This window comes from Acomys russatus, chromosome X (assembly GCF_903995435.1).
Source record: "Acomys russatus chromosome X, mAcoRus1.1, whole genome shotgun sequence".
NCBI classification, from domain to species: Eukaryota; Metazoa; Chordata; class Mammalia; order Rodentia; family Muridae; genus Acomys; species Acomys russatus.
This window is the reverse complement of record NC_067169.1, coordinates 3,195,651-3,208,006: the sequence shown is the minus strand read 5'-3', so window position 1 is coordinate 3,208,006 and position 12,356 is coordinate 3,195,651. Positions and strand designations below refer to the sequence as shown.

General features: G+C 31.7%; 1 protein-coding gene across 5 annotated transcripts in view; it reads right to left on the bottom strand.

The window, feature by feature from the left end:
- Cnksr2 (connector enhancer of kinase suppressor of Ras 2) overlaps positions 1-12,356 on the bottom strand; it is a 255,259-nt gene that overhangs the window by 86,723 nt on the left and 156,180 nt on the right. For all 5 annotated transcript variants that reach the window (XM_051142006.1, XM_051142007.1, XM_051142008.1 and 2 more), the window contains 2 exons: positions 9,950-10,083; positions 5,611-5,822 (listed from right to left, as the gene is read on the bottom strand). In XM_051142006.1, coding sequence (XP_050997963.1) covers positions 5,611-5,822; positions 9,950-10,083 — 346 coding nt within the window. The remainder of the gene's footprint in view (positions 1-5,610; positions 5,823-9,949; positions 10,084-12,356) is intronic.

The following is a 12,356-nucleotide window of genomic DNA, read 5'->3' as shown; positions in this document are numbered from 1 at the left end:
TATAAGCAGTTGGAATTCTTTGGCACATTTTATTTATGAGCAGCAACCACTTACTATGCCATTTTGGTACCATTTCTTGAGAGTATCTTATGGAGTAAACATTGTGCTAAGTGATTGACACATGTTATGTTTAGTCCTTATGAATACAGTAGTACAAGTATCGTGACTCTATTTTTCCAAATAAACCCCAAGGTATAATTGTAGTCACAATTAAGCTCAAGTTCAAGTAGCTACTAAAAGTCAAGCTGTGACATTAGGTTCAAGTTCATCTGACCTCAAAAATAATGCTTTTCTATTTTCACCAATAAAGTTGTACAAATTGAGAAAGAGAGCTTTCCCCAGATAATTACTCTACTTTTCATATTAGCAATAGACTTATTTTATGTCAAAATATTGCTGAGCTGCTTTTCGACCAGCTATACAGTGCCTTATCTCCATTACCCTGATGCTAAAAACAATTTTGTGAAGCTAATCAACATACAGTATTTATAAATTGTTTTCAAATGTACAAAGAATAATTATTCATGTGAACATAATTTATGTCTCATATTTCTGATTAATTAAATTCTATGATTACTTCTTCAGGAACAGTACATCTTACTGGAATACAGACATATCCTGTGGATAGTACTGTATTTTCTTTTCTCTCTAGGACAGATAATGAATAAAATCTGGGTTTTTCCTGCTAAGGAAGTTACTTATAATAAAAAGTGACAAGAAAGAGAGCAGGCATATTTTCAGTAATACAAGATGTATAAATGTATTATGATGTATTATGTGTATTTAAACCTTTGAGAAATGTTTAAAAATTATTATTAATTATAATTTCCTTGCTCAAAGATAATAAAATTTTAAGACAAAAAGAAAGGCAATGCATTAAGTATGATAAAAAACTTGGAAACATACAAATACCATGCTTGTTTCACAGTGGCAGAAGTTGGCCCTTCATTATGTCACAATAGGCCATTAAAGCCACTCGCTTTTTAAGTGAATAAAAGGGAGAAAGTATTTGATTTCCTTTTATCAGTCAGGTTGAAAATGTCTAGATATAAAATTCTAGATACTAAATTTACTTAATGTATAATATGTACAAATAACACTAATGAGAAGAATGTTTAAAATACTATGCATTCATTTGCATGCTTTGTTGAGATACTAGAGTTTTCAACCAAGCAAAAAAGATATGGGTTCCCAATTCCCAATTTACATAGTTCTTGAAATACTTTAAATTGTTTTCCCTCACTCCCAGCAGCAGGAGCAGAGGCTGCATCTGACTCTGTTGCCTGCCTTGTCTCCTAACTGGGCTGCCTTGTCTATCCTAAATAGCAAAAGATGCCCCTATTCCTACTGCAACTTGTTATGCCAAGGTGTGTTGATATTCATGGAAGGCCTCCCCATCTCTAAAGAGAAAGGAAGAACTGGAAGATGGGAGAAAGGTGAGGTGAGATGGAAGCACTGGTAGGAGAGGAGAGAGGGGACACTCTAATTGAGATATTAAGTAGATAGATAGATTAAAAAACTAATAAGAAAAATACTTTAAATAAATTGTTTTCCCTCTTTTCCTACAAAACTTGACTACTCATGGCCACAAAGAGATTCTGGTAAATGTGCCTACTTTTAAACTAAATTTCTATGCGTAAAAATGGGCTGTAATGGTGTGCTGTAATGGAAGGGACAAGAAATACACTAATAGATGAAGCTGGTGGAAAATATCACTGTTCTGAAAAGTTGCCAAGCAAATGATTTTTATTAAATTGAACCTTTGAATTTGAAGTCTGAGAAGATCAGACCAAACTGTTAAGTGATTTAATTACATTTTCTTTTCATTTTGTAATGACAATGATGAAAATCAATATCTAATATACTGGGTACTGAAGCAATTCACAGTGCATTGTCCTCAAAGTCTCACAAAAGCCTATGAGGCAGAAATCATCTTCATTTAATAAATGAGAAAATTAAGGAATAAAGTAGGATCTTCAGGGTCATTCTAGAGTGGCTAGATGATAGACAGGATCCATGGACATGGCTGAGACTACAGACCCATCTAGTTTGCTTTTGTAAATAGTGTATATTCCTGCAAATAATCTGAAATGATTTTTGTTTTTATTTTTAGGAAAATGAAACATATTTTATCCTGGTTTAAAATGATAAACCACACACTTGTTCCTTCCCCATAATATAGCAAGCTTTAAAGAAAAATCTATCAGGGTCATGTCTATGTACATGCATGTGTATGGTTGTCTGAGTAGTTACAAAACAACACAGAAACTAAGACATAAATTAGCTCAATTTCTGTTTGCTCAAAATAAAATGCTCAAATTTGGAAGAACTAATGCAATGTTTTGAAACTATTTTCCTATAGTTTTTGGCAATTGCTTTTTAATCATTTATAGCTAGCTATTATCACTTGTAGGCTCTAACATCCATGGATACTTAATTTCAGCTCTATTACTTAGTAGCTGGGCAAATTATTTAGTCCCTCTGTATTTCAGATTTTTCATGTGTAAACAGACACTTTGTATAACTGTACTATTGTGGGAGGCTTAACTGAGATAATGCCCTTTAAATACTTAACATAAATAAAAGCTCTATAAGCATTATTTTTTAAATGAGCTGCCCCTGACCATCCGTACCTACATGCATAATTAATTATTTGAATATCTATATTTTAACTCATTCATTTAAAACTAGTGAGCAGATAATGTAAGATGAGGAGCTTGGCTAAGTAGCTATGCTTTATAACACACAACTAGACTATTTTCAAATATCTGATTCTAAATCTGTGCTTGATTATCACCATCTGTTGTGATTAATATTGTAAACTTAACAAGATCTACCATCATCTAAGAGACAAACCCCTGGGCCTGTGTATAAGAATTATCTAGATTAGGTTAATTGATGTTGTAAGAACCACCCTAAATGTGGTGGCACGATTTTCTGAGAAGGATACCGGACTGAAGAAAAAGGAGAAAGTGAGCTCAGCACCAGAATTAACCTCTACTTCCTGACTGTGGAAGCATGTGACCAGTTGTCTCCACCCTACCATCATGAATTTCCCTTCATGATAGACTGTACTCTCAAACTGCAAGCCAAAAGGCAGTCTTTCTTCCTCAAGTTGTTTTGTCAGAAACTTTGTTGCATCAAGGAGAAACGTAGCCAATATGATATTTTTACAATGAGCTTGCTATTTACTTTAAAATACAAATTGTACTTTAGCTTTTTTTTTTTAATAGTATATTTCGGAAGGATGGAGAATTTCCCGCCATAGTGTTATACTTGGCCTGTTCATGTATCAGAACTGCTTGAGGGGTCAAATACGTTTTCCCTGGTTTCTTAGAAAAGTATGACATGCTCTCTACTGGAAGCTTTGAGGTTTTGGCTTAAAGACTTATATAGACGCCCTCTGAATCTCAGGATTAGGGTTTGAGAAGTACCAGGTGTTCGAGTATGATGAGCACTTATAAATCTTGGATGACAATTCAATATTTAAATCACACATAAATGTCATGTTTGTTTGCTTGACTTCTCAGGCTCCAATTCCACAGCTTGCACGTTATGCACATTCTTCTACTTACCTGAAGTTATTATGAGTTCACTGTCTTACAGTGATTGTTACTTTTGGGGTATACCTACCTTACAGGGACAACTTAAGTTTTATTCACCCTTGTGTCCCCAGTGCCTGGGTGACTTTATATATGTATACAGCAAATATTAGCTGAGTGGGTTAACAAATGATTTAGTTTAGGGGAAAATTATGGGAACAAATTTCTTATAACTGATGAGTATATTACATCACTTAAGATCTGGCTTTGAAAAAGGAAATATATTAAGCTGTTATTTACTTGGAACAATCTTCATTTTGTACCTGAAAAATCTCCATGGAACCATCTACAATTATCATACTACTATGTGGTACAATTACAGTTTTGAAGTTAAACAATTAAAAGGAAAATATTTTGACTTATTTCTCTTTTGTTTAAACATATACCATTTATTTTCTTCTTGGCTATTATAAAGAAATGCTAGGAGTCCATACTATAAACTATATAAATTTCCTAAAATGTAAGGTGTTTTATTTTACAGGGGGAGATGTGTTTTGTGGAACATGACAGAACCAGGTCCTTTAAACTGTAGTCTGAACAGAGTAACAGGTTGTAGCTATTTGAGTAAGAACCCAGTATATATTTTACAATATTTGGTGGTGATAATTTGCTCTTACATAAGGCATTTATCTAATTTATTTGCATTTATCTAATTTGATATGTGTAGAAAATTCTAGGATGTGAGAAAATAAGAGTAGATGTACCGTACAGCCTGCTTAACAACTTCTGGTCAATATGTATTTGTAAAATAAATAAAGTTTTATATTATCTCATGGGTCAGCATAGGGAGGGATAACAGAGACAACACACCTCTATCCCTCAGGGTTAAAATATAATGGTACCGAAACAAAGGTTCAACTACTTCCAACAATTGTGATCACTCAAAATAAGTGCAACCATAACCATATAGTTAAGACCTTATGTTGAAAATGAAGTATTATGATAAAGAAGCTTATGCATAGAGATTAATACAAATGAATTTAAGTTCTCAGTCTTTTAAAATTTATTTATTATCATCATTGTGTGTGTGTGTATGATGGTACATGTGCGGATGCCAGAGTCTAGCTTCTGGGAGTTATTTTTTCTACTTCTTCAATTGGCTCTAGGTCTCACACTCAAAGATTTTCAGGCTTACACACCATGGGCTTTTACCTGTGGAGCCACCTTGCCCATCTTGGTTTCTATTCTTCAAGCTAATTTTTGTCAAAATGTTATACATGTAATTTTACCAAATAGCTGTGAGAAAATTAAGCATGTGATGTGTAAGAAGAAATGACTGCTCTTCTGGGAACCGAAGATAAAGCCAGACTGAACGTATCATGGAAGAATCTTGTCTTTTCCCAAAGTATATGCTCACCATTCTAAAGGGTTATTTTGAAACTGGACATGGAAAAGCATAGACTTCCAATTAAATCCATTCATTTTACATTTTAGGTGCCACCACATGCAAATATTGGACATACACCATATCAATTTCAACTATTTGTGACTGTGTTACTCTCTTGGAAAATCAAGAGTCAGCAATTAAAAAATCCCCTAACATAGTAACACTCTAGGTTCATCTATGCCTTAAATCAGCTTAGTCCTTTTTAGTTATCAATTCCCTCTACTCAAACATAAGATCAAATGTACAGCTTCTTAAAGGAAGATAAGGCCTGATACTATATTTTCCACAGAAAAGCCTATCTGAAAGATTTTATTTCAAAGAAGTCATGTTAGTTATAAGTACTTAAAAACTCTTGACTTTTTTTGTCCTCTATCACAGAAGACATATATGTGATTCTAAGACTTTCACATGCCACTCTGTGCTAGAATGTTCCCATTCTTTGGAAAATCTAAAATAATTTCTAGTATCATGTCTTAAATTATTGATAGTCTACTTAGAAGTATATAGTGTTGCTGATGAATTATAAATATTCAAGAGTAATAAATTGACAATCTATGAAAGGTAATCAAGAAACTTATGGCAGATACATAGTCTTATATAAGATAAGGGAAGATCTCTTACCATAGGTTGGTGTGCTTTCTCGTCTTCCTTGACTACTTGATCTTCCTTTTTCATATTCATAGCAATACAAGACAGTATCTTCTTCAACAATGTTAAACCTCTTTCGATATTCTTGGTCCAGAAATGAATTTGGGGATTCAGATCCCTTATGAACTGGCTTGCCCACCATGTGTCCTCTGAGGTCTTCACAAGGAAGGTTTCCTTTTTCATCCCTAAAGAAAGGTAAAGTTAGAGGAGATGAGCATAGTATTAGGGCTGTACAAAATTAGAGGGGCCTTCAAATACTAACAACACCATTCCCTTATAATATATCTTAAGATTGTTATAAGTTTTCTTTGAGAATTATAGGATAAAATTATTCATATTTGTCCCAAGTAATAGCCCAATGGCTAAATAACTGGCCTCAATGTTATATAGAAAATTGACAGCTAAAAACACACCATGGATCTTATAACTTCTGCTCTAGTCCAATTTTCACTGTGTCATGTCACAGGAAGAAAACTAATTTTAGCACACAAATATATTTTAGTTAAAGGATAGATACTAGGTATGATGCTAACCATGTAACCATATGGATTTTCTTTTGTCTATCTTATTGGTTTTGATAGAATTTATATTGTTGGAAAAAAAAGTTCTTTATGATTCTATCACTGACATAAATGGAAACTATGGTCTTATGAATGATATTAGTACCATGTAAATCAGTATTAGAAGGAGCTCAGACAGCAGGCTATTAATATAAATGAATTTTAATGTTGATGATTGCTACAAATATTTCAATTCTACATATCCCCTCAGAGAGTAAAAAGGTGTATATGTGGAACTCATTCAGAAAGGCTACATAAAAATAACACATTAACAATGTTTCTTATGGAGGGTTGAAAATATGATAAAATATGGAAGTTAGGAATGGGATTTGGGGGACAGCAAATTAATTTTTCATCTGTAATAATTTAAGGAGAAAATTCTTGACAATTTATGCAATTCCTAAATCCTATTATTTTTATTTAAAAATATTTCCTCTAAAAGTTTTGTTTTGTGGTTCTGTTATAGTAATCACACTTGAATTTTTATTAACAATTTCATATGCACATTCAATGCATTCTGACCATAGCTATCCCTCAGTCTCCCACTCCAACTTCTCTTAGCACCCCTCATGTTCCTCTCCCACTTTAATACTTTGTTTTTCATTTCCCCATTGATAACCCTGTGAAACTTTTAATGAGTATTGTTCAGCTTTTGTAAAAATGTCTTTAATTTGGGTTTAAATTTTTCCTCATGAGCAGTTTGAGGTACAAGGCCATTGTTTTTGGAAAGTAATGGGTGACTGAGCTTATAATGAAAGACTTCTTGTAGGATTAATTAAACAGTTTGTTTATCTTGTGAAATGTTTCCCTCCTTATCTGTAAAAATGCTAAAAAATTTGTCTTCTAGAACATGACTATGAATGTAAATGCAACGCTTTTTCCTGTCATGAATCATTGTGCTTCACTGATAACAGTTGCTCCCAGTTACCCTAAGGAGAACCACAAATTAGTACTATTAAGTATGAGCACATTAATTTTATATAAAAATAAGACTAAAATCTTAAATTTGCAAAATAAACTGAGTCATGTTTTAATTATCCCCCATGAGAACCTATAAAATAGTGATGAATTTATAAAAATCTGTCAATTTAAGAATTATGAGCCGGGCGTGGTGGCATACACCTTTAATCCCAGCACTCGGGAGGCAGAGGCAGACGGATTGCTGTGAGTTTGAGGCCAGCCTGGTCTACAAAAGTGAGTCCAGGACAGCTAGGACTGTTACATAGAGAAACCCTGTCTCAAAAAACCAAAACCAAAACCAAAACCAAAACCAAAAAAACAAAAAACCAAAACAACCCCCCCAAAAACTTGCAAATCTCAGCCTAGCAAAAGCCCATTTTTTGTATCTATATGAAAATGTTTAAATGTCCAAATGTAGGGAACCATAATCCAAGTATTTGAAATATATAGAAAGCAATAAATAATATTCTTAAAGCTGATTCAGTCAGATAGTTGTCTTATTAATTTGCTTCCTTACCAGGTAAAATTACTATTTATATAATCATTTACTTTTTTTTAACTTCCTAAAGTGAATGTATTGCTTACTACTAAACTATAAATACATAACTGCTTCTTAGGAAACATGAAGAACACAAGTATAAATCTCAGTGCAAATTTATTTTCAGTTAGCTGAAAGCTCTTCTTGAACTGATTGCCTGTTATTTTTGTTATTGTTAGCTCTCCATTGAAAAGAAATTGACATTGCAATTAGCTTGGAAACAGCCCTAGCGAATTCATGACACTTGAGTGAAGCTATGTTTATCTGTAAATTTACAGATTTCTCTATGAGGGCTGTGACATGAATACTAATGCAGCTTGTACCAGAAGGTAATTCAGACCTACTGGTTTATCATGTTATATTTATATAGACATTTTCTATGGCAGAAAATTGTAGGAGCTGACATTTTCTATACTATAGTATTAGGGATAAGCAGCCTTTTATCAACAGGTCAGGCTTACTAAACATATCTACATGGAATATACTAAATAATGTAAAATTCAGAAATGTACCAAGGAAAACAAAAATTTCCAGTGAAATAAAGTAATAATATATACACACATATAAATATACATTTAAATACATAAATGTGTATGCATGTATGTATTCACATTCATGGTATGAATTTTCTGAAGAACTTTATGTATTCACTATAATATTAACATTTTCTCTCTTCTTAAATGTAAATGTGCAAACATAATAAATCTATACTTATGTTCTATACTTAAGAAGTCCAGAGGATACTCTTTATACTTAATGAGACATAGTAGGATTATTAAGACAAATTATTATAGCTCAGAATTACATAAGGGCCTATAACATTTATTTACATCACAGATAAAGAAAATTGGTTAAGTATAAAATGTAAGTTATATTATGAGACTGCATATACAGGCAAAATGGCAATAAAATTGAAACCAAATATTTTTTAGAGAACAAAGCACTTTTCTATTTCCCTAAATGTTTTCAAATAATGTAATTGTGTGAAAAATTTAAATTTGACTAGTCTTGCCTTTTTTCTTTTCGTAAAGGTAAGAAAGTTTTTCATAATGTACAATTTTAATTAAAAACAAAATGTATGAAATATAAGCAACTCTATATGGAATTATAAAGCTTTGAAGATTTTCATCTCTTGAGTATGAAACATTATTTAACAAAGATTTAGATTTGGTCAATACTCTGTGAATTGGTACAGACTGTTATAGAATTCTAATTTTGTTTTTTGCTTTTGTTCTTCTAGTTATTGAATTAGAAATTTGTCTGGGAAGCTGATCTAAAAATCTTATAAAATTTAAAAATCTTAAATTTAAAATATTAAAAACTTAATTAAAATATGTATATATGGATACATATATGTACATTGATAACACTAAAATAAGATTTAAATGGGTGCTGTTTGATTATTCATTTTAAGAACAGTTTAACTAAAGTACTATTTCTCCAGTTTAAGTTTTTTCGATTAAATGTGGTAATCAGAGAAAACTTTCCTTGTTAAAATTACGACAAGTATGGCAACTAGTAGAAAGGCTGCTGTTTATTTGCTAAATGAACTCAGTTCCTGATTTGTTCAATATATAGGGGATAGCTGCTGAATAAGGCTGTTTTTGCTCAGAGTTTTTGGTCACAAATCATTTTATAACATCACAAAGTTACATGGTTTAGTATCTTAATGGCTCTGTTCTAGAAAAATAAATTGTATGTTACGTGAATGCTGTTCAAAAAAAAAAAAAAAAAAAAAGTCAAACCAAAACCAAAAACAAGAAAACAAAACAAAAGCCACCTCACAATGTATGTTTATATGCTATCAAAATTCCAGTGCTATAAAAAGATGTACTCACATAATCCTTTAATGAACATCTAAAGTGTAAGACAGTGAATATAACTCACTTTTATCTAATAAAGTACAAAAACAATCTATATACTATTCATTTAAAAACATGTGACATGCCCAAGACACTTCACCACTTTTGTGATGAGATTTTTCTAAGAAATTGATATTACTTGAGGTTTCACAAGCAAAAATCCTCTCTTATTATTTACCTTATAAAATAATCTTGGTTATTTACTATTACTTCCCTATTATATATGAGATAAAGATTACTGTTGTTATTAAGAAGAATGCATCTGCTATAATGAGAATTACTTTCTAGAATGTGTTCAGAAATCCTGAGGAAAAATATTCAAAGTGTTCAGAAGCTATGAAATTAGTCTTTAGCTAGAATTTGTCCAGAGTAACATCATGGGTGGTTTGTACCTGGGAATATATGGTTCTGCAGGAGGAGGGGGAATGTAGAGATCCTGGAGGGCAGAACTGTCTCTTTTGGTGGGTGTACTGATGGTGCTGGAGGGCGTGGCAACACTGCTTGTGGGACTTCTAGGTATAAGAGGCTGGTTAAAATGAAAAAGAAAGTACATACGCACACAAACAACACAAAACAACAACAATGACACATAGTTATCATTTAAAAATTATCTGTTTGTGCAAAGTTTTGAACTTGGCTGAAATCAAGAAAATGTTATTTACCATATAGATATTTCTTTGGCCCCCCCTTACAAACAAGTAATACATAATAAAGTTTCCCATGTAGTCCCCAACTCACCTTTCCAATGGTTTAACCATCCAAAAGCTATTTATAAAGTAAAAATACTATTCAATGATTTGCAATTAGAAGACTTATGTCACTCAAAAATGAGAAACAAATTTTAATTAAATTTGTCAGAATCCCATATTTGAAAGCTAATAAAAACTAATTTATAAAAGAACCGGCTTACTCACATCCTGGCTGAAATTTGACAAACTATAATATTAAATTAGTAAGAATGCCACAGATGCTCAGATTAGGTAACAAAAAAGGAGATCCAGGAGAGTATTTTCTAGGAAAATGTAATTTCTATCACCATAAAACCAGGTCTCTTCAAAGCTACTTTATATTACATCTTCAAAAGTATGGTGAATAAGGTGACACAATCATTTCCTCGTTCACAGACACATGTATCTATCTATTATTTAAAACTCATCTGTGGTTGCATGCCTATAGATCTCTTATATTTAAGTACTGACTAGGAGGATGTTCTCCAAAGATACTATATAAATGGAATCATTCATACATCATATTGTCTTAAAAACATTCCCAACTCTAAGATTCACAATATTTGAGAATAATCAAGTGGATTGAAAAATTAACCTAAATTGGAACTAAAATTCACAAAATTTTGTATTTATATTACAGATATTACTTATTAAGTGTACATACAATTAACATTAAAATAAAAGTCTCAAAGCAATCTCAAACACAAAAGTAATGATCACAAAATGAATTGCAGCTTCACATGACAAAATGGTGCTATTTTAGCCTATATGAAACACATTTGGCATGTCTAGATAGACTCACAATTCTACTACTTCAACATGCGTTGCTGGACACTCAAAATAAATGCATATTACAACTATGTCCATTGTAGCATCACTTTCATACAGATAACAAAAAGTTTGAAAGCCAGGCATAAATACAATGGAAATTACAATGTAGTTCACTGGGATAAGCTACATAATTTGGGACTCAATTATTTCAACCTTTTTTATTACACAGCTCACCTTAATAGCTTGAAATCACACTACTTTCCAAAAGGACAGTTAATTTAAATGCATGTGAAATCAAAATTAAAGAAAAAGAGAGACAAGAAAAAGGGATGGTAATGTATGAAATCTTAATTTTCTATCACATATGATGATTTAAAAGTTCCATAAACTTTACACATTAATTAAAGAATTTTAGACATTATGACAGTATCCAATATAGACTTCCATGTCTGAAAATATTTTTTTTTTGGAATAGAATCCAGCTAATGTATGTCTGTCACACAGAAACAAAATTCTTGGCAATGAGAAACTCTGAGCTTATATAGATGATTAGAGGAGTCATTTGTACTGATGAATGCCATGGAGCCCAAGATAATAAAAAATGAATTCTTTCTAAGGCCATATTTCATGCTTCTAAAATATTTGAATGAAAGATTCAGTGATACATACACATGCATGCACACTCACACCCATATTTACTGCAAAATGATATCTTCTAGTTCTCCTATTCTCAGTTGTTATATTTTGGCTCAAATACAGACAACCCTAATAAACATGCAATAAAAGAAAACCTAATTATATGGTATATTAATTTCCAATACTTTAAAATCAATTTACTAGGAAAGAAAAACAATCAGTATGCCACTTTCTAATAATACAAGTTTTTAATAAAAAGCAATCTAACTTAAAATTTTATTGTTTTCTTATATTTTAAGGTTACTAATTACAGTTTAAAGATATTTTTCCTTTACTTTGATAATCTATAAAGTTTTTGCTTGTTTTTTAGTACCTATTTTCTTCTTCCCATCCTCAAAAACAAAGAAAAAAAGAATTGTAGTTAACTTTTTACAAGGATATTTAAATATGCCTTAAGTATGAGGTACAGACTAATAGAATATTTTACTCTGCATGGACCATCTGCCAAACTTGTGCATTTAAAGGAGTTTTCGGGATTAGTCAGGCCAAATTCCTTCAAATTTCCATTATCATTATATTTCTATTTTCAACAAGGAGTTGCCACTAGTAAGAGTTCAGGTGAGTCATCATATTCAAAAAGGCTTAAAATATTCAAATAGATGTC